The sequence below is a fragment of the Sceloporus occidentalis genome, unplaced genomic scaffold (assembly GCF_023333645.1).
Source record: "Sceloporus occidentalis isolate IW3139 unplaced genomic scaffold, rSceOcc1.0.p SCAF_28, whole genome shotgun sequence".
In the NCBI taxonomy this organism is placed as follows: Eukaryota; Metazoa; Chordata; class Lepidosauria; order Squamata; family Phrynosomatidae; genus Sceloporus; species Sceloporus occidentalis.
In genome coordinates this window covers 11,745,585-11,768,487 of record NW_028317008.1, presented here as the reverse complement: position 1 = coordinate 11,768,487, position 22,903 = coordinate 11,745,585, and the positions used below count along the sequence as shown (strand labels likewise).

The window sequence follows — 22,903 nt, the reverse complement described above, 5'->3', positions numbered from 1 at the left end:
TGTAAGCTGCGAGGTGGGGCCTCCATGGATCAATTCTGGTGCCATGTGTCCTCCAGGTAAGCGACACATATGCATCCGGCCATCCACGTGATGTAAAAGAAAATGTGATTAATCAAACCAGGACACATTCTTCCATTGCTCTGTGGTCCAGTTCACGTGCCCATTCACGTGCCCATTATAGGCACTTTTTGCAGTGGACATGGCCCAGCTTGGGCACTCTAACTGGTCTGCGGCTATGCAGCCCCATACACAAACTGAGATGCACTGTGTGTTCTGACACCTTTCTATCAGGACCAGCATTAAGGTTTTCAGCAATTTGACCAGATGGGCCAGCCTTCGCCCTCCACATGCATCAATGATCCTTGGCTACCCAAAAATGATTTATATTTGGCACCCTGTAGTAGATCTAAAAGTGTTCTTACAAGACAGGTTTGCCCACTGTGGTCTAAAACATTTTTCAGGCCTATACAGTAGGTTAAATGTCTGTTTCTCAATGATTAAAGTGGATCATGTACCATCGTTTGATGTTGGAGGATTCAAAGGGGTGATTTATGAAGATGTCACAGGGGAAAAAAATCCAAATTACAAATAAAATTATAAATGATTTTGTAACCGAATGTGACAACAAAAATACGTGAATAGAAAAGCACACAAGAAACAGCAAGTTAATCACAAAGTGCAAAGTAACAGTATCACAACCACAGAAAAAAAACAGTAGGTAACACTACTGCTGGGGTAGAAAGAAATTCTCAAATAGTTTTATCGGGTTTATAAAATACATTTTTAGGAGCTATGCATTTGTGTATTTAAAATGGAAGCTTCTGCTTCTATATTCCTAAACAGAAACATGAGCTGATTTAGGGGCTCAATTCTATTACCGCTGGCCAGCACCAGCGTGTGATAAAATTTCACTTCCCCTGGTAGATATATGCCCACAGAAATTATAGCAGCGCTCCAAAATCTTCCATGTTTCTCCATGATCCAATATTTCTTGCCACTGGTTGGCTGCTTAAGCTGTCAATCAGTGGCTGTAAGTACTGCCAATAAAATCAATGGGAGTATGTTCTGTCACTGATTGACAGCTTAAGCAGCCAATGGTGGTAGGAAAATTCTGCATTGAAGTCAATGGGAAGACTTTACGCAGGTGCACTGCGGCGTTCAGCAGAGCCTGGCTGGGGGTGTGTGTATCACGTGCAGGGGGGAAGTGAATCTGAATGCATTGCCTGCAGGGCATTTATCTAGGAGGTGGGGAAAAGGGGCCAATGTATTTGGGGGATTCTGCAGAATTTCCCCATGCTTTGAAAAATTGACTACATGAACATTTAAAAGGACCATGCAGCTATCATATGCATTAAAGTGAATAAGATGGCTGGAGTGTCCCTTTAGTCATACACTGTTCATGTGAAAGGTGGGCAGTTTGTGTATTTGGAGACGACACGCTCGTGATTTCCTGTATGTTGGAGTCTTAATAAATTTGGTTAGTATGTTGCTTTAGTACGGCAAGCAATTAAGTGATTGTATTTTTATACATAACAATGTTACACCTCCCTCCCAAGCCCAATTAGAATTGCTACAGGATATTTTATCGCTGTCTAGAGAAAAAAATAACTAAGCATTAGCTAAGGTTTTTTTTGTACATTATAAAGAGGGATATGATTAATTTCCAATATTTTTTTTTATTACGGTAAGTCTTTAAATTCTAATCCAAACTCTTCTCCAAATCACTCGCTGTAGCAACATCATATTTGAACCTTGTTTTGAAAGTGGGTGTGAGCCAAAGGGTTAATTGTAATTGGTCTTCTTTCCTCAATTATTAACCTTTTAAGGGCGGGTCTTATAGTTTGAAGAAAAAAAAAAAAGCTTGATTGGTCACTGTGAAGGACCCAAAGAACCTCTCTCAGACTCTACAGACCAATATATAAAGCATCTTATCATTGGGGACAGGAGGCAGAAATACACCTTCAAACAATAATATGCCAAGATACACAGTGCATGTTCGGGGGGAATGGCTGGCTGTGCCTTGCAAACACAGTTCTCAAACAGTAAGATGGCTGGGCAAGGAAGCACTCAGGCGGTACATAAAAAATAAGCCAGATAACGGAGGATTTGATTCTGTAGAAGATGTGAAGTTCTATCTCCGAAGATGCAAGGGTTTGGGTTTATTGGATTTGGACGATCCATTGGAAGATGCTGTAGATGACAATGAGTTTGTTGAAGTGGGTAAGTAAATCTAAACCACCAAACAGCAAGGTTTTTATTGATTTAAACCTTTATTTTAGGACGGCTTTGTCATTTGTTCCTGTGAACATATGTTACATCCTTTACAATTCAGGTTTTTTGTTTAATTGTGTTTTAGAATAGATGCAGAATTTCATTGGAAAATGCAGAGGGCCTTCAAATTCAGTTTATGTTGTATCAAATACTATTGGTTTTGATGTAACAAGTGCTGCCCTGTAACATGTGGAATGTATACCCGAATCTGTACAGAAGGCAGCACTTTGCAAGTGCTGGTGAGTAACCTGTCTAATCTATATGGGCCCTGGACAAAAATGGCTCATGTAGTCACCCTAGTGCCCTGCCAGATCTAAGATGTTTCTGCTAACTGGCATTAAAATGAAATGAGCTGAAATTACGAAGGAGCTGCGCAGTGTGCAGACTGATGATAATGAGCGCTGGGTCATGTCACGGCTTGATGGTCAGCATCACCTGCAGCGCATTGTGCAAGGGATCCGCGCTTGACTGTTTGCACCAAGTCCAACACAGGGCTTTTTTTATTTTAAAAACTAGTAGAAGGAAAGATCTTAGAACCTCCTAATCTTCCCTGCTCCATGTTGACCCACCCTGTGACTATGCACCTATGGTTTCCAGGTCAAATTTATGGTGGGGGCCATCTTTTCTTTTCTGTATATCTTTTCTTAAATCGAATTGATTTAATCAATGTCTGTCACTTTGATTGAGCGCTCTGTACTCAGACTGCATAGCTGGTAACGGTACCAAACTTCCTTCCTAGCTGTCAAGTATCCATGCTTATTCATAACCAATGCTTGAAAAGGGCTCTCTCCAGGAAATCCCATTACTGTGGAAAGTAATTTTTTTATTTTATACTGTCATATTTTGCGTGAAATTTGTTTGCATCATCGCTTACGGTGAACACTCATAACGATATTCTCTGTATTGCTGGTATTATTATTTGGCTTTAATTTTACCAACCTGTTAAAAGTACAGTTACATGATCTTTAACACTTGAGACTATTGTGGACTAAAGGTAGGTCATCCACATGACCATGAAGATTGGTGCAAAATTCTATAGGTTGTGTTACCCTTATATTCTAAAATGGTAGAAGTGCAATTGGGCATCTTGCCAATAGAATGTGGCAACTAACGACTGTTTCATTCACCGTGATCCATGGTAGCTGCTCTAGTACCTTTTTTCTGAAGCACATTAAAGCTGATAAATGTCTTTCTTTTACCCTTTAGTTTTAGAAGGAGATGTGATGTCCCCTGATTTCATACCATCCCAGCCGGAGGGTGTTCATTTGTATCCTTTTTTTTTTTTTTTTTTTTTTTCTTCCCCCCCCCCCCCTATTCTTAATATTTGTGGTTTTTCAGGTCAAACCAATATTGGCGTGTATGCGTTGATTGTAGGTTTTGCATCTTTAACCAATACACAGATATAGCAAGTATAAAGAGCCAGATGAGGTATGTTGAGATATTTTAAGAAATTACCATTTTTATACAGTATGATTTTTAAATGCATGGTTCAAATTCTCAAGGAATACGTGTGACTGCTTGGAATTTACTCTTGAAGAAATGTTAAGCATCGCTCTTTTGAACAATCGCCATATCCAGAAATTATTTAAAACACATGTAGACTTTCTCCACGGTGGTCATGGTGTGAGCTGTGCACCTTTTCCATACTTGTCTTGCGATTGTTAACTTTTCTTGTCACGCGACTTGATGTATCTCTGCCTAACCAGCCTTGCTATGTCGAATACATCCTGCTCTGGAAATCTTGCTTTGTCTATCTGATATAAAAATAAAATAAAACACATGTAGACTTTATACTCCGGCACAATTCTCAGAGCCAGACTCCTTGGGTATCTGTATCCTCTCTAGGCCATCAAGTACCTGGACTACCCACGTAGCTTATGGTCTTATGTCCTCCTAGGTCCAATGTTAACACAGGCTGCCACGTTTATTGCCCTGCAGGACAACAGGTTGAATCAGAAAAAAAGGACATGCTTTCTGTCCTGGTCCCACCAGCAAAGCAACAGTTAATTTAAAAAGCTCTACATCAATAGCTGCTAACTGCCTTCATTTGTTTGGTGTAGTGCTGACTGAAGGACTTGGGTCTCCCAGTGGGCAGCACATTTGATCTGCTTTAGCCACTTTTCATATACAAAGGTAGTCCCAATTTAGTCGACCCGTATTCCTGTTCTGTTCTCAGTGCATGCTGTGTGCCAGAATCACAAATGGTCAGTGCTGGGTCAGTACATCATCACAGCATGATATCCGGTTTCTAGCATCTCATGTCCGCAGAGGAAATGTACTCGTGGGGTTAAAATGAAGCACATCTGGACTTTACCCACCCAATAAATTCTATAACCACCCGTATGGAGCATAACAAAAAGTACAATTTGATTAGGAAAAAAACACTGATTTTGACGTGGTCTAGAGTTTTGGAGAGCATTTGAAACATCAGATCTAATCCAACATATAAACTAATGAATAGAGGGATTTATACAAGGTCACCAGTCAGAAGAAGTGGACTACTGGGACGGTATGAAGAGAGGACTGCTGCCGCTCTCTGGGGCAGATGACTAATGTGTGGCGCATACCCTCTCTGTTGTGTTATGAGGAATAATGACCAATGTAAAATGCCTACCTACTCTGTGTTATTCTATTGGATTTGCTTATTGTATTCTGAAGCTGTTCCCCCTTACTGGGTACCCAACCGTGCTCAGATTCTCATCACACCTTTCTTTTCTATACAATATTGATGATATCACAGCAGCTGTGTCAGCATGCATCTTGATATCTATTAAGTGTTCAATGACATGATATAAGATAATTTAGTAATATTAATATATTAGTATATATACCTGTAATTGTCCTTTTCATAGTTCTGCTTTTAATTGTTACAATGTCTGTATAGGAGTGAATGAGTATACATATATGTATGTGTAATATATATTTTTTTCCCTTTTCTATAGTATATAACGCTAGATGGCAAAAGCTTGACAACAGAAGATTTGCTCAATTTAGGGAAAGGCCTCTATAAAATAAAGGTACACTATTATTATACAGTCTTATGTGTGTGAAGTTTCTTCAATCCATGTTTTTATAACCTTACTTATTTTTGTTTGCCAGTTAAGTCCAGAAGCTGAACATAAAGTAAGCCAGTCCAGACTCCTTATCGAAAACATTGTTAAGGAGCATAAAGGTATGGCGCTGGTACCCATTTGACCCGGTCAATGTATGTTTTTAAGGGGTGTGTGGTTTGACCTATTTATGTTTAATTCCAGTGGTATACGGTATTACAACAGGATTTGGGAAATTTGCCCGAACAGTTATTCCAGTGAGCCAACTCAAGTAAGTTAATGACTAATATTGTCTTTGACACAAAAGTTAATAAATACACAAGGATAGGAAATGTTATCACAGTGTCTGATCTGGTTTAACAGCTGTTGTTTTAACCCTGGGTTTCTTTATGGGAGATATTTTTCACAGAAATACTGAATTGAAGGTTTCTTTACATGTAATAAGATACTACTAGACGTATGATATAGGGTGTGTGTTTATGTAATGTATGTTTGATTTAATCTCGTATTGGGTAAAGAGATCTGTTACTCTCCTAGATTTAGCCATTTATGCCAGACCCTGCAAAGCTCAAAGTGAGATGTTGTTGAGGGTTGCTGTAAGAATATATTATTTTTGACTAGTTTCAACTCGTATTGAAAAGACAGTGCTGATATATTAAAGGCATATGCTTGATTTGAATTGACTTAATTGCTCCACCTAGCAATGTAGCATATATCTCTTATTAAAAATAGTAGTGATGCTTTCATTTGAGGAACCGTTTTTTTTTCGACGCCCCATTCATTCGTTGCTACGCTTGTAAATACCCTTTGGTTTTGTTTTTTTTCCCCCCTGCTTAGGGAACTTCAAGTAAATCTTGTCCGATCCCATTCAGCAGGTAATGCTTTTTTTATTTTTATCTCTTGGTAATAATAAGGAAATCTACACAAATATGAATTCTAATATGATAAATATAACAAAACCGTTTCTGTAAACCTCTGTTTGTTGTTCATTATACCCCCTTGAATCTTTAAGGATATAGCCAATGGTCTTAAGATAACCTCTTTGTTATGGGGTGGGCAGGATCTGCTGACATAAATGGATACTTGGCCTAGCTAGAATGTGCTTCAATTGGCTTTGGTCTCCGCTCTAAAGTCCTCTTCTCTCCCTTACACTGGAACATAGGGATCTTGCCACCAGTGGCTCAACAATAGCACATACTGACTGGCACTGGTAGCTCAAAGAAAAACATTTTATAAGAGACCACAGAACCATCTAGTATACATATGTATGTATTGATGGGTTCATATCCTATTCATGATACAGTTTGATTATTGGACTGGCATAGCCCCAGGGTTAATTTGTTGCTGGTTCTTCAATCTTCAAATTATGAGCTCCATTTCTTTACAGGTGTTGGAAAGCCTCTCAGCCCGGATCGTACCCGCATGCTTTTGGCTTTGAGAATTAACGTCTTAGCGAAAGGGTACAGTGGTATTTCTTTAGAAACTCTACGCCAAGCGATTGAAGCTTTTAACGGTAAGTCAATAAAAGGGGGTTAATGTGAAAATTAAGAAAATCAATGGTAAATGTGGCATACAGTTGTATGAATTGGCAAGAATTAACTTGGGCACTGATACAACTAAGCAGAACCCCAAATCTCAGCTATTCCCAGTCTAAACATATCCCTTCTTTAATGGCATATAATATATTTATATTTGCTGACATGGATACAAGAATCCTAGTTAGAAGTCACTAATGGTGGAGGTGTAGAAGTATCTGTTTAAACTGGCCTAGATCACGACTTGTAACTACAACCATTTGATCGTGGTGAACATAGCACTGCACTTGGTGCCCAAAAAATTGTGTGCCAATGGTGTTCTGGCATGCCATCAATCTAAGCGGTGGCAAGTGGTTCTGAAGACTGTTTCATATAAATCTGCCTTGTTGAAACAAGGAATATCCCTATGTTAAAAAAGGTGAGTATACCTTGTTATACGAAGGACCTTGATGATGCATTGCTAACAGGACTAATTGTTTGAAAAACTGTGTGAAAGGGTATGTCCTCATGAAAAACGTGATCCATAACATGCCAAACATGGACTATAATGTTTAACTTATGCTTGAAATCTGTGCTATTCATTCACTACATGTTATAAAAAGAGTAATAGGTCATGTCTACTGAAATCTGTATGTCTGTTACGGTGCATACAAGGTTCAGATGCTATTCCAGGTAACGCTGTACATGCTGGGAAATCATTACAACCTCAACCTAATCTCTCCCACTATTGTTAAAGGAAAACACGATGCCTCTAACTGATGCTTAAAGACATTCTACCTTTTTCTTGCATCCCCCCCCAAGAAAATAGTTTTGATTTAAATATATTTTCATTTTTATTTATATTTACAATAATTATAGCATGTATTTAACTAGAGTATAGACCCTTCCAAGAAGAGTTTAGTGTTAATTAAGAGCCTGTTTTTCTTTCCATCAGCATGCTGCTTGCCTTACATCCCAGAAAAGGGGACTGTTGGTGCTAGTGGAGACCTTGCACCTCTCTCACACCTTGCATTGGGACTTATAGGAGAAGGAAAGATGTGGTCACCCAAGAGTGGTTGGGCTGATGCCAAATATGTAAGCTTGCTGTCCTAAATCTTTTACATTTCTGATTCTCTTCCTGCACACTTACATTATCTGTTTTTTCCTGCTTCATGGAGAATTAAAGACACAGCTGAATATTTCAAATACAACCAACTCTTGTCATACATTGCAAAGCCCTTGGGGTTTATTCAAGGCAGAGTTGTGGTTTTAGCTCCCTCATTTACTATGTGTTAGAAAGTGCCAAATCAGGCAAGTTTCTGCAGCAAAAGGCTGAGCTGGCCATGTGCAAGTCCTACACAAATGTAGTGCTACAGATGAAGTTCAAGGTGTTACACAAGTAGAAAATCCTAAAGTCTTGAGGATGGAAAATAAAAATGCTTTTCTAGTGGTATTTGCTTTACCGCAGAGTAAAATGTCTTTATGTAGGTCTTGGAAGCTCATGGACTGAGACCAGTTTTACTGAAGCCAAAAGAGGTAATGTCCAACATTTCTTTGGGTAGATAATTTTTCCCAAGCTCTTCCTTTCGCATGTGTTATTGATAAAACAATGCAGCATCTCCCAAATACTACATTTATGACCAATATTCCAAACTCGGCATACATAAATCTAGACGTTCCTCAAGATTGTATGTGGGTTTTTACAAGATCTATTTTGATCGCCAGTGGGCAAACCTATGAAGTATAAAATGTTTGGGTTCTCTAGACATCAAAGGGATCCAAAATGGATTGTGTGTGTGTGTGTGTACCAATGATATCTAACAAAATACCCATGTTAAGGACTTGAGTCTTAAATATCTTAAGTGGGGACATTCATTTGAATGCATTTTTTAATGTATTTGTGATGCATTGTAGAGGAAATATATTTCATGTTGGCTGTACAGAGGTCCTTACGAGTTCAGAACAAGTAACTCTGTAGAGAACACTGCATTTCAGATTTTTTTTTTTTTTTTTTTTTTAATGTGTATCTTTGCAAATGTTATTGAAGTATCCTTTTAAAGGAAATTAACTCTTGACTCCCTTTTTATGAAAGGACTTAAGCTTTATGCATTTCTAAATCCTAGACTCCGTCTTGTATAAAGTTATTTCCGAGCTCTACACTTGTTTGTGTTACTACTACCTTTTTCTGAAAGTTTATGTTTAGTAAGGGCTGCGTGATTTATTTTCAACATGTGTCCGATTGTTGACTTCACTTGCAGGGTCTCGCTCTTATTAATGGGACGCAGATGATCACATCCTTGGGATGTGAGGGTGTTGAGAGAGCCAACGCCATTGCCAAACAAGCGGATATCATTGCTGCACTCACACTGGAAGTTCTCAAGGGCACCACTAAAGCCTTTGATACCGGTTAGAAATGACACTATATGATTCTCACATCTTGTACTGCATTACAAAAAGCTAATGTGCATTGCTTGGTTTCTAGATATCCATGCGCTGAGGGCTCACCCAGGACAAGTTGAGGTAGCCTTTCGTTTCCGATCACTGCTAGATTCTGATCACCATCCATCTGAAATTGCAGGTATTCTTAATGCTTGTTAGATTTTCTATCAATCTTTCGTTTATATAACTTGTGGTAGGTTTTTTCATTTGTATGATTAATATAATATTCCAGGTGTTGGCCCAACAATAGCATCTTTTGAAAGTGTATGAGTTTTTAAGAGTATTATTCTTGCTACTGTAGCAACCAATAGAATGGTACAATCGGCATTTCAGAGGTTTTTATCATAAGGTCACTTTGCCGCAGAATTGCTCTTTCCAAATAAACCTATATGGGTTTAAATTGTATTCCTGAAATTTAAATGAGGTTCTGAGTCTTGTGCCTTTCTCTAAAACAACAATGTAAGCCTTTTTGTCTTTTAAATTTCCTTTATTCCAGAAAGTCATCGGTTTTGTGACAGAGTCCAAGATGCGTACACATTACGTTGCTGCCCTCAGGTATATATCTGCAACAAATTTTGTTTCAGATTGTAAGTATTGATATTCTAAGAAATGTACTCTTTGAATTTTTAATAGTCGGGCATGTACAATATCATTAATTGTGTGCTGTCTTGCCTGTGTCTGACAACCTGAGGTTTTCCATACACCATTGACTGGAACAGCCTAAATTGATGTTTTATATAAAATAAGTTATTGTTAATAATAGTGCTATATTAATAAATTGGATTCTAAGAAATGTTTATTATGCTTATCTATCTATTCAGGTACATGGAATAGTAAATGACACCATTGCTTTTGTGAAAAACATTATTCTCACTGAAATTAATAGTGCGACAGACAATCCTGTATCCTTTCATGACAGCTTTTAAAGGGTTGAGCTGTGCATTGGGAGGTGTATTTAAACACATGGAGACATGATCCTGGTGGTACGGGGTGGGGTTCAAAGTAGCAGTAGCAAGTAAAAATGTGGTGGTCCTACAATTAGCTGCCATACCCAGAAGGTTCCCAGGTATGATTACCTTGATTTTTATTGCTGTGGGATTCTTTGCTCCAATCATATACCTCTAGTGCACCTTTAGAAATCACTGCCAATGTAATGAAAGAGGAACGCAAGGAATAGACTCTCTGCATGGATCATAAATATTGTTATATATAATATGCCCATTGTCTCCCCCTTTTTATCTTTATTTTGATTTGTTTGTGAAATAGACATAATATATTAATTTGGAAAAAATGAAACCTTAATTCCTACAAAGATGGTTTTTGCTGAAAGGGGAGAGACCATTTCAGGTGGAAACTTTCATGGGGAATACCCTGCCAAGGTATTGTTGCAGTAATAATTTAACACTTTATGCCTCTATGGACAGCATGTGCCTAGAGCTTGTCTTGTGCTGCTCCTTCTTTATGGCATTTCTTGACCTCTTTCTCCACCCTTCAGAGCTTCCAACAATGTTTGAAATCTATTTCTGTGTCATTGGACTGAATGTCCCTTTGAAATGGGCTTGGAAATTCATTGTTACGGTTTGTGTTCTGTGCAGTCTTGCAGTAAAACATATGTCTCCTGAACAGGCTTTGGATTATCTTGCCATTGGGGTCCATGAACTAGCGTCAATTAGTGAAAGGAGAATCGAGAGGCTCTGCAATCCCTCCCTTAGCGAGCTTCCTGCATTTTTAGTTACAGATGGAGGCCTAAATTCGGGTTTCATGATCGCTCATTGCACAGCTGCTGCCCTTGGTGAGTGTTATGGTACTTTTACTGCTTTTATTAGATCACAAAAAGTGGTGAGTTGTATTCTCATTACGTTTTTGTCTCTGCCTAGTTTCTGAGAACAAAGCTTTGTGTCATCCTTCATCTGTTGACTCGTTGTCTACAAGTGCTGCTACAGAGGATCATGTGTCCATGGGTGGATGGGCGGCAAGAAAAGCCCTGAGAGTCATTGAAAATGTAGAACATGGTAAGAGGTGTCTAGAACATCTAGAACCTGTTTGAGCAGACTAGATGGGTCGAATGGTTCTTATCTGCCATCACTTTCTATGTTAACCTAATATTGTTGATTTCTGGCTATGCGTCAGCACTGTGTGCTGACTTATGTATACAAAAAAATTGTACTTTCAATGGTTCACACTAGTTTTACAATTTTGCTTTTGTTCTTGTTTCTGTACGCCTTTTACACACTTATAAAGTGTGATTTAGCCCCCCCCCCATGGTAGTCATTATATGGGGTAAATAGCCTTAGAATGCATCTGCCGTGGTGTCATTGAAGTTGTTCCTATATCTATACCTTTGCTTTAGAATGTTATTGTAACTGAAGTCCAGCCACTGATTTTTGTTTCACTTTATTGTGTATTGGTTATGTTCATTAAAACAACAAAATACTACTGATCAGTGCAGTTGAAATGCTTAGGAGGAAAGCATGTCTTCACTTTGATGATCATACAACTTACCCGCTTGTTGTTTTCTGTGTTTTAGTGCTAGCCATTGAGCTGCTTGCAGCCTGCCAGGGAATTGAGTTTTTACGCCCCCTCAGAACCACAACTCCATTGGAGAAAGTCTACGACCTTGTGCGCTCTGTTGTTCGGTATAAGCAAATGTTTTTCTTGGAGTTTGGGGGGTTTTGAGGACTGCTTTTTGTTTGTTAATGATTACCAAATGTTCCCACTTGCTTTATTCCAGGCCTTGGTTGAAAGATCGCTTTATGGCTCCAGACATTGAGGCAGTTCACAGGTTGATTGTTGACCAAAAGGCAAGTTTTGATTGTTTTGTGAATCACTTGAAAATGCTTATTGCATGTTTCCTGCCATAATATTTACATAGAGCATGACAAAACCATGCTCTTTAGTAATACTAATATAAAATGTACCAATGTTTTATTCTCAAAATATGAGCATTGTGGTTTCCTGTGTGGCCATGAAGCTAGGTACATGCTTTACCAGAAAATGGTAGAATTCTCTGCTCTAGAGAAAACTGGATGAAAAGAATCTCATCTAGTGTGGTGCTGCAAGTGCACTGAAACGTGTGTGTGCGTGTGTGTGCGCGTGTGTGTTTGGTCTTCTGACAATTTATAATCATATCGATCACTTTTTCAAAGTACCTTGAGACCGGTATTTCATTTCAAGCTGATTTTATTTATTTTGAGCTTTTCATTCCTTTTGCGTACAATTCTGTGATTTCTTGGGAACCTTTTCTTATTCCGTCATACATGATGTCCTTTACTAATAGGCTACACTTTTTCTGCATGGTCATATTTGTACTTCCACCCTCAGTACCCTTTTAATCTGTGCAACCCCAATCTTATTTCCTTTCTATGTAGTTTTAACTCTTCTCTCTTACACTTTTAATTTTAAAAATACAAATGGGGGGGAAAAAACAGCAGATTTTTCCTATCGTAACAGCCAGGTCTCATACCATTACATGTCCATATGAAGTTCTATGTGCTACTTTTATATGTCTTTGCAGTCTGTTTTATTTAATTTTTTTTCTGATTTTGTTGCTTTTCTTATCCATTCTTTTAGATCTGGCGTGTTGCTGAACCATATATAGAGAAATATAGAATGGAGCATATTCCTGAATCCAGACCTGCTTCACCAACTGCTTTTTCAGCGGAGTCCTGCCTGTCCATGAGTAATTCCTCACTGCATGACCACAATGAGTCTCAATGATAAAGCCATGTTTAATAACTAGTTTGGAAAATGTAGTTGCTATGTACTGTTGAACCAAGCCGGGTTTTTGACAGTTTTATACCTGCTGTATTGCAGGTAATTGTATGAATATTTGTGTGAAATACTTTCTAAGAGAAACATTTGTTTCCCGTGTGACTACAAATTCTTCAATGGAAAATTTGTAACATAGTAAATGGGTTTTTGAAAATGAAATCTAAATGTAATGTAATGTGATTGTGTTATTGTATACCAGTATTCTGTTCAAAGCATGCAAATCGAGCAGCATGAATAAAGCCAGTCTTTCATTCATTAAACTATGACCTTCTTTCTATAATTGCAGGTTATTGTAAATGCAAAAGAGAAACTGCAACATTAAATAGGGGCGCCCAATTGCATCATCAAGATCAAAATCCTGAGTTGCAAATTTTACATACTCTGCCAAATCTGGCATTTTGTATGAAGCCACAAAAACAAGGCCAGACTGCCCACAAAGGGCCTATTCACTTGTGCTCTCTAAAGGTTTCCCTACCTTCTCTGCAGACAACTTCTACATCATCTTGTTCTTCATTGTCTCTTTATCTTCTATCTTTGTCCGCATCTTGGCAGACATAACCTCCAAGATCACTATACCGATTCCATGCTAACAAAGCTATGATGCAGATATTGATCTCTTTTTGTACTTATCTTCCGCATTTCTCTGATTGACAAGCCCACATTTTTTATGTGCGACTATATTGATCCATATGTGTATGGGTACATGCATGTGGGTATATACCTTTTTAGCACTTTAATAACATTCACAAATATCATAATCCTTTTTGATAGGACAATTATATAATGCAACACTTTAAAAAAGTTTTGAGGTTTTTTTTTTTGCACTTTAACTGTACCCAGATGGGGTTATAAATTATTATAAAAATCCGTTTAGATAGAGACACTAATACACGTTATCACGGTATGCACTTTAATCTTTTCAGATAAATTATATCAGCTCTGACTCCGATATATTTGTATAATGAATGCATCTTAAAACAACTGATAGGTCGCAGATATAATTTACGTTTTGCATTTATTTGGCTGATAAAGGTATAATCTTTACAATGTATCGTACTGACAGATATTTTATGAATTAAGATTAGGTTTTTTTTTTTGTTTTTTTTTTTTTTCACCTTAACTATACTCAGATGGGGCTATAGATTATTATAAAAATTTGCTTAGATAAAGAGATAGACACTTACACGAAGTATCACGGTATGCCCTTCAATCTCTTTAGACAAATTATTTTTGCTCGGATCGCGATATATCTTCATAATGAATGCACCTTAACAATTATGTTGCAGATATAAATTACGTTTTGCACTTATTTGGTCGATAAAGTATTGTCCTGATCAATATTTTATGAACTTTGGTCAGGGTGTTTTTTTTTGTGTCCCCCCCCCCCCCTTCTCTCTTCTTTCTCTCTTCTTTCTCTCTCCCATTATACAAGTAAATAAGGGGGGAGGTCAGACCACCCCGCTTAAGTTGCTCTATAGTTGCAGATATAAATCATGCTTTGCATCTATTTGGTAGATAAAGGATTGTATTGATAGATACTTTATGAACTACGATCAATTTTTTTATTTTTTTATTTTTTTTTCTCTTTCCTTATGCACTTTAACTATACCCAGATGGGGCTATAGATTATTATAAAAATTTGTTTAGGTACAGACATTTACACATTATATCACGGTATGCACTTTAATCCTTTTAGATAAATTATATCTGCTCTGATCGCAATATATCACTTTAACAACTGATATGCTGCAGATACAAAATAGGTTTTGCACTTATTTGGCTAACAAAGATATAACTTTTACAAAGTATTGTATTGACAAATTAAATTTTTTTTCTCCCTTATGCACTGTAACTATTCCTAGATAGGGTTATAGATTACACAAAGCATCACGTTATGCACTTCAATCTTTTTAGATAAATTATATCTGTTCGGATCGCGATATATCTTCATAATGAATGCACCTTAACAATTGTTATGTTGCAGATATAAATTACGTTTTGCACTTATTTGGTCGATAAAGTATTGTTCTGATAGATATTTTATGAACTTTGGTCAGGGTGTTTTTTTTTTTTTGTTTTTGTTTTTCCCTTCTCTCTTCTTCCTCTCTCCCATTATACAAGTAAATAAGGGGGGGAGGTCAGTCCACCCCGACTAAGTTGCTCTATGGGAGTTTCAGAGAAAGCTCATATTGTGTATTTTCACAATGTTCCTTTCTTTTATGTGTTTTGTTTTATGTTTTTAGAGAGGGAACTTTCTTCTCTCTCATGTTGTGTTTTTATGTCAGGTTGATGGAAATTCTAGATTACTACTCCATAGTAGTCTCTCTGGGGGGAGTTCCTTTCCAACCTCACTAAAGTATGGTTAAATGGCTTTCAGCCAATGTCCAGGGCCTTAACTCATGATAAAAAGAAAACGGGTATTTGATTTTTTGAGGCGTGAGAAAGTAGATATAGCTCTACTCCAAGAAACCCACAGGAGAAGAACTGATAAGATCAGATGGGGGGGGTTAATTATTTTTCTAAGGTTTTTGATTCATCTTTGGAAAACAATAAAAAAAAGAGGTTTTGTCGTAGCCTTCTCATGTAGATTAAAAGTAGAGACTAAATTTATCAATCAGGACCCTGACGGACGGTTTCTGATTTGGGTCGGAACATTAAACGACGAGAAATATACTTTGGTAAATGTCTACCGCCCCAACACAGAGCCAATTGGTGCTCTTTCTAAAGTTGAGAAGGTTAAACAGGGCGTTCTTTTGATCGCTGGAGATTTCAACTGTATTCAGGATTTAGAATTGGACAAAAAAGTGGCCCCCCCATAAAGCTCTCCATAGGAATTTATTAAAAAACTCAAAACTTTTCAGAAATATCATTCAGAGACCAAATCTTTATGATATTTGGAGAGTCACACATCCCGTAGAAAAAGATTATTCCCACTTTTCCAAAGTCCACCAAACTTATTCGAGAATAGATCTGATTTTTGGAGAACAATCTCTGATATCATTAACTAAACATATTTCTATCAAACACAACATTTGGTCTGACCACAGTTTGCTGATCCTAGAACTGAAAGACAAATTAATCAGACCTAGTAAAGTCTCTTGGCGTTTAGATGATTATTTAGGATAATAAAGAATACATCTCTAAGATGACAATTAAAATTAAAACAACTTAAAAGAAACCGGGCCAATAATAAAATAGATAAGGTAGTAAGTGGAAACAAGGTTTATCTCCGGATGAAATTGCAAAAGCTTTCTGAGATTATTATAAGAAATTATACTCTTTACCTAAAAACCCTACGGAAGAAAACATAATAAAATATATATGTGAAACTGATATCCAACTCTTTCTCAGAAACAGAGGTATCATTTAAATAGACCTATAGAGAAAATAGAACTAATTAAAGCTAAAAACAACCTAGTAAAATATAAAACTCCGGGGCCTGACGGCTTTACATTTTTTTTTTTTTTATAAAGTTTTTTAATCTGATATAAAAAACAAAATACTGTCTGCGCTTCTCACCCTAATAAAGTTGGCAACAAATATATAAACATAATATAAATGAGAGGTTTTGGTTATATGAATTGGCCAAAGCATAATTAAGCTCACCCGCCACGTCAAGGCACACTCTCAATAGGGTGAGAACCTACTCTCACCTCCTACATAGTGGGCACACAAAGCAGTTTATACTGCTACCAAAACCAGATTAATGTATTGGGGGAGGTGCAATTAAACCTCCTCCCATTTAACCCCTGGACAGCAAGCTGCAACCAGACTCAAATATGTGCAAACAGGGAAAAGAAAAAATGTCGGTGCGCTAAGCTAGTCTCAGGCTCAAATAATACAAATCTGATATAACAGGTTATCTCCTAGACACTTTTGGAGAGATTGCCCAGACAGGTTATTGCCCCAATGAAATGCTACAGGCTAATATTATACCTATATTGAAACAAGGAAAGTACCCAGAGCAAGTCACAATTTATAGACCAATCTTGTTGATTAATGTAGATGTTAAATTATATTCATCTATTTTGGCAGAAAGATTGAAAAAAGAGCTTAATGAAATTGTCCATATAGACCAGATCGGTTTCGTTCCAGGAAGAGACTCTAGTAATAATATCAGACGCTTAATAGATACATTAGATTATGCGGAAAGAAAAAATCTTTCTCTGGTGACTCTTTCACTGGATGCTGAAAAGGCGTTTGATAGAGTTGGCTGGAACTATATGAGTAGAGTACTGATTTCATTTGGAATAACATTTGGAATACATGGTGCAATTATGGCACTATATTCTTCTCCAACTGCTTGAGTTGTAGGAACTAATTTATGCTCGAATTGGTTCAATCTTCAAAATGGAACCAGGCAGGGATGCCCTCTTTCTCCTATCTTATACATTTTATCTCTAGAATTATTTGCTATCGACATCAGAAAAAATGAAAATATTAAGGGTCTTCATTTGAGAAACAGAGATTTAAAGATAGCTCTATATGCAGACGACGTTGTAGTCACCTTGACAAATCCACTGGTTTCCATGGAAGCTTTTATGCAAGAAGTTAATAGATATAGTTACGTCTCCAATTATAAATAAAACTGGGATACGACTGTTGCTCATTTTATTAATATTGATAAACAAAAAGCAGAAAGAATTCAACAAAAATTTTCAAATTACAGAACCTAGAGAAGATTATACATATCTAGGTATTAAAATTCCTAGACAAATTAATACAATTATGGAGATTAACTTCTTACAATTGCTAAAACAAACCAACAAATTATTAAAAGAGTGGAAACACCTTGAAATCACATGGTGGGGCCGCATTGACATCATTAAATCCTACATTTTACCTAAATGGATATATCTTTTTCGCATGATACCGCTGACCATCCCCCCTAGTTGGTTAGCATTAGCAATACTCCAAACAAATTTTCAAAATTTAGTTTGGAAGGGTAGCAAACCAAGGATTAGCAAAAATATACTAACCCTTAAAACTTCTAAGGGAGGTACGGGCTTCCCGTTGATTAAACAATATTATGAGGCTATCCTACTGCTACATATAGCTAAGACCCAATCAGATACTTACTTAGAACAAGGATGGTTTAAAATTAAATCTGAGGCTTGTGAAATGAAGAACTTAAATTCTATTATATGGCAGATTAAATCTTCTGAAATAATCAAGACTGCTAAAGAAAAAAATTCTATTAAAAAATATAAAAAATGATTCTAGGTAAAATAACCCCAGCATGGTACGTATTAAGGAATAAGATTGGTTTAAAGGGTAAAATAATTAAATCTTCGAAAATACAACTACTCGAATCTTTAATTGAAGATCTTACACTTACAGAGTGGGAACAAGCTGGGATCATTTGTTTGGATGATTTAATAATAGAGGGGAAGATCATACCCTTTATTACTCTAAATCTCCAATATAACCTTTCTAACAGAAATATTTTCAAATATTTTAGGATAAAAAACTGCTTAAAAGATCATTTGGATTTCTCTGGGGGAGAACTAAAAGATGAAATTGCTAAAATATTTTTAAAAAACCTGATGCTAAAAAGACATATGCTAAATGTGTCAAATGTATTACCTTAAAAGATTTCCCATCACTACCAAATGTCAGTATTTCGAAGTGGGAGAAGGATTTGAATACTTTGATATCATTAGAAGAATGGCATCTATCATTTATTAAACTTATTAATTATGGTTATTAATAGATGGTACTATGTACCTACCACTTTACAGCAGATGTTTCCCGCCACAAATAATACTTGTTGGCGTTGTGAGGAATCTTGTGGTTCATACCTACATATTTGGTGGGGCTGTAAAAAACTGATAAAATTCTGGAATAGAGTTATAGAATATCTGAAGACTGTAGCTAATATTAGTATTCCTAGCACCCCTATATCAGATCTTTTACACTTATCTTGGCCTACTATGTCCCAACCAAAAATGGCCCTCGCAATCCATAGCTGTGTGGCAGTAAAAAAAATTATTGCCAGAGAGTGGAAACAGAATGGAGATTTTGAATGGATTAAATTTAAAAAACAATTAGAATTCCAACTCAATATGGAATTAGGGGTGTGCAGGAACAATTCCATATCATTAAAAAAACATTGGATTTGGGAAAGCTGCTCGACTATGATATCATAATATTCAGATGTTATTTTTTTTTTTTCCTTTCATACCGACTAGCCCCTGGACTACATATTGGCTATAGTACTTCTCCCCCAGAGAAAAAAAAAAATAATCTTTTACGACCAACGAGTAGGATAGTACTTATTTATTTATTTTCTGTTTTTCCATTATTGTAATTTGTATATGTTTTTCTACTCCAAGGGTATGGTGATGATGTTAATATATAATATACATCATATACTTTATATGTTATATTGGAATATATTGGAAACAAGGTTTATGTATATATATGTCTGTTTTGTTATTTTTTTTTTGTATTTTGTATTTTTTTTCTACAAAAATTCAATAAAGAGTATATTTAAAAAAAAAATTGCAACATTTCTTTGATAATATACAGGAGATGTAGCTGTTCACTAGACAGAATGATGGGCATCCATGAAATATTAAAGCCTGAAATGTGTAAAGACGGGAAGCCAAGGATAAACCTCCTATTTTCCGTCTTGCTTGTGTTACCTTCCATGCTCAGCGTTATCCCCAAAAGGCCTACGGAAGGGCCAGATCTTCTTGGTCCCACTCCTAAAATGGCAACTGCTAAAGTCTTTTAAAGAAGAACAGGAGCCCAAAAGGACAACCTGCCTCTAAACGAGCCAAATCTTCAGGCATCTGGCTTCACTGTGGCCATTTCATTGAATAAACTATACATAAGTGTTGAGTGTTAGGGAGAAGATGAGTTCAGGCCAACTCCCAGCTAAAATGTAGCACTCCCTTATGTAGAGATTATACGGGAGAAGTTAGTGGGCATTTTACAGCCCAAACCAAATACAGTTGCTGTCACATGACCCTGTAGAAATATTAATAATTTCATGATGGAAGATGTGTAAAAGGTTATTCTTGTGCAACATTTATAAAGTTGTTTAATCTACATAGCAACCAATGGAACGTTGGTGGTGACAGGTTGAAAACACTTTACTTTTGCAATACTTAAACGTATAAATTGGTGGACTGTTCCCCAAATTTTGTGAACAGAATTTTGAAGGTTGGCACATGATAGTGTGTGCATAATATTTGCTGCTTGTATATTGTAATTGCCCTTTTTAATATATATTTTTTTCAGGCCTCCCAGGACACACTTCGTGATGCTCTGCTATTTGCCCAATCAAGGTCGGCTGTTTGCACATCCACAACGATATGAATAGGATCCTGCATTGCTGATGGTTCCACACATCTGTTGCGAATTTGTTAGGTCTTCTGAATAATAAAACCCACAAAAAGCTCAGATTTAAATTGCATTTTTGTCAAGAACGTAAATAAACTCAAAGAAATGAAAACTAGAAGTACGTTAGTGTGAAAGGAGGGATGCAAACGTTTGGGCACAAAAGAGCCGAACAGCCTGGAAACATAGTGACCCAAAACACATTTACCATGTAGCACACATAGTATCCAGCCCACTACACATCTATCAAGAGGTTTGATAAAGTAGGAGCACAGAAGCGACATGGCACCAATAAATACATTTATAGTTATATTACTTGGTATTTATATGGTGTCCATAAGCTCATTCTCATTCAACATCCACACCTCTGATTTAGATCCCAGAAACTCCAATCTCACAGCATGTTCTATTTCCAAAATTCCTGGACACATTCTTTTAATGTAGGGCCAGTCCTACACAAAGGACAACCCAGGCAGGAGTGAAATAAAATATATATTTTAGTTGTAAAGCAGCATGGTTTGCACTTTACTGTAGTATACTAGATCCTGTTGCAGTCATATGTTCACATGCAATACGTTTTTGCGAATAAAATCTTTAAGGAATAACGCAATAATACAAGATTGCATGAATAGCATGCTGCGGCTGACCTGGAGTTACCTGCCCAGGGGAGGGCTGGCACCTTCTGGCCTTGGGGTAAATAAAGCCAAGTGGCCCTATCAGCCCCTTGCCCCCCAACACACACACAGGTAAACATATGTACAAGCTCAAGCTAGTAGACATAGACATGCCCATAATTACACTTGCATACATTTTATTCTTATTTTCACTTCACATACACATCCACGCTAACACACACACCGTTTCCACATACACATTTATGTTAACTAACACCATTTATACGTACATTCTCATTCTAGTACACATACATACATTCATACATACTCCCTTCCCTTACCCTCCCAGTTGCTCTCTCCGGTCAGCACCCCCTAACATTACTGGCTCTCTTGCTCGCTTTTACCTTTACCCCGGTGGGCTGATTTACAACCTTTTATGTGTGATGGGATTGTGAGATCTGTTTAGAGGAATGTAGCAAGAATTATTAAAGTAAATTTTCTTATGGTTAGATCTTTCTATTCCTTGTGTAAAGTATATCATAAATGGTTCTAAAGTATTTCTATAGCTACCCAAACACCCGTGGTCTGCATGTTGTGATACATCATCATATTCTGGTGCTCTACAAGAGCATATGGAGCTCATGCCTCTAGAGGGACTATGACAAATATACATAATTTGTTAATCACCAACACGCCTGTGCTCCAAAAAAGAATGTTACCTAAATACGAACACGCTGTTCTACAGCACTGCAGGGTGCATTGTCTAATAGGACAATTAAGACCACTTGATTATGTCAGCTTGTTGAATCCAGTCCACTGCAAACAAGCCTGTAGTGAAGAGATCCGCTTCTTCTATGTTTTAACAAATACAATTTGTCAGTCTGCAGCTGTCTACAGCACATGGTATTTCCCACATTTGTGACTTAGCCTACCAGGCTATCTTAGAGTCAAGGTCATATTTTTTTTTTAAATAACATTTTATCAAATAATACACACTACTGCCCATATGACAAGGCTTATAACATATAACAAACAGTGTATCTAGTGTTATGACAGGGTTCCCCCCAAAGTGGGTCTCAACCTGTATGAATGTCTAGTAGATCCATGTACACGCAAAGGTCGTAGAGATGTCCGTTTGCCGATTCCATTTAGTGCTTCAAAAGTTAAAATGCCTGCAAGGATCTGTACAAAGGCTCGATTTAGTATGAAGGTCATGTTTTGATAAAAGGGACAATGAAACAACCTTCCACTTGTGATCATATTTATTGAAAGGCTTCTTAAGGTTCATACACCACTTTCTATTTTAGCAGCAACTAAGTCTAAAGAAACCAGGATGAAGAAGAACCAGGGTGCTCAAAAGGCAGATGGGAGTGATCATCAGATCTCTCAAAAACAAGAGGGCAGAGGTTTTGAGTAATTGTTTACTAATGCTTTAATTTGCTGAGAGAGTGGTAGTTCAGCCTCCCGGCAAAAGTGGTAGCGAAACCTTGAGGGAATTTAAACACGCTTAGAATAGACATATATGTAGATTCTGAATCTAAGACAAGACCAAGGACTGATTAAGCTCAGAGACTTCACATTATGAAAAACGGCAGACTAGATAGACAGAATGGTTCTTGTCTGTCGTCAGTTTCTTTGTTTATATGCGAATGTGCCATTCTGACAGTAAGAGAGGACTTGTGGTCTTAATTAATATAATTACTTTGTAAAATAAACATCTGAAACCAAATGGCACAGCAATGGTCACAATGTGTGACACAGTGTCCCCCAGCAGCATATTCTGGCCTACGCCAACTAGGGCTGGGGTGGCAACAGGTCCAATGCTGCATACGAGGTGCATATATTGCCCTGCTGGATGAAAAGACTTCTTCATATTTCTCAATGGACCAGTTGGGGT

At 37.1% G+C, this 22,903-nt stretch overlaps 1 protein-coding gene across 1 annotated transcript; it reads left to right on the top strand.

The window, feature by feature from the left end:
* The first annotated feature begins 1,973 nt into the window (after positions 1 to 1,973).
* Positions 1,974 to 12,991, top strand: LOC149299822 (histidine ammonia-lyase-like). Its single transcript, XM_089486117.1, has 20 exons — positions 1,974 to 2,220; positions 3,478 to 3,538; positions 3,672 to 3,699; positions 5,214 to 5,288; positions 5,371 to 5,443; positions 5,526 to 5,592; positions 6,159 to 6,196; positions 6,709 to 6,834; positions 7,791 to 7,930; positions 8,324 to 8,371; positions 9,094 to 9,241; positions 9,318 to 9,413; positions 9,771 to 9,829; positions 10,096 to 10,176; positions 10,588 to 10,653; positions 10,901 to 11,066; positions 11,152 to 11,286; positions 11,802 to 11,910; positions 12,006 to 12,075; positions 12,845 to 12,991. Exons 1-20 carry the CDS (start codon positions 1,974 to 1,976, stop codon positions 12,989 to 12,991), a joined length of 1,980 nt encoding a protein of 659 aa, XP_089342243.1.
* The last annotated feature ends 9,912 nt before the right edge of the window (positions 12,992 to 22,903 follow it).

Coding starts and splice junctions, on each gene's coding strand:
- LOC149299822 (XM_089486117.1), top strand. CDS start 1,974: ATGCCAAGATACACAGTGCATGTTCGGGGGGAATGGCTGGCTGTGCCT. Junction 2,221..3,477: donor CAATGAGTTTGTTGAAGTGG/GTAAGTAAATCT, acceptor TTTACCCTTTAG/TTTTAGAAGGAGATGTGATG. Junction 8,372..9,093: donor TTTTACTGAAGCCAAAAGAG/GTAATGTCCAAC, acceptor CTTCACTTGCAG/GGTCTCGCTCTTATTAATGG.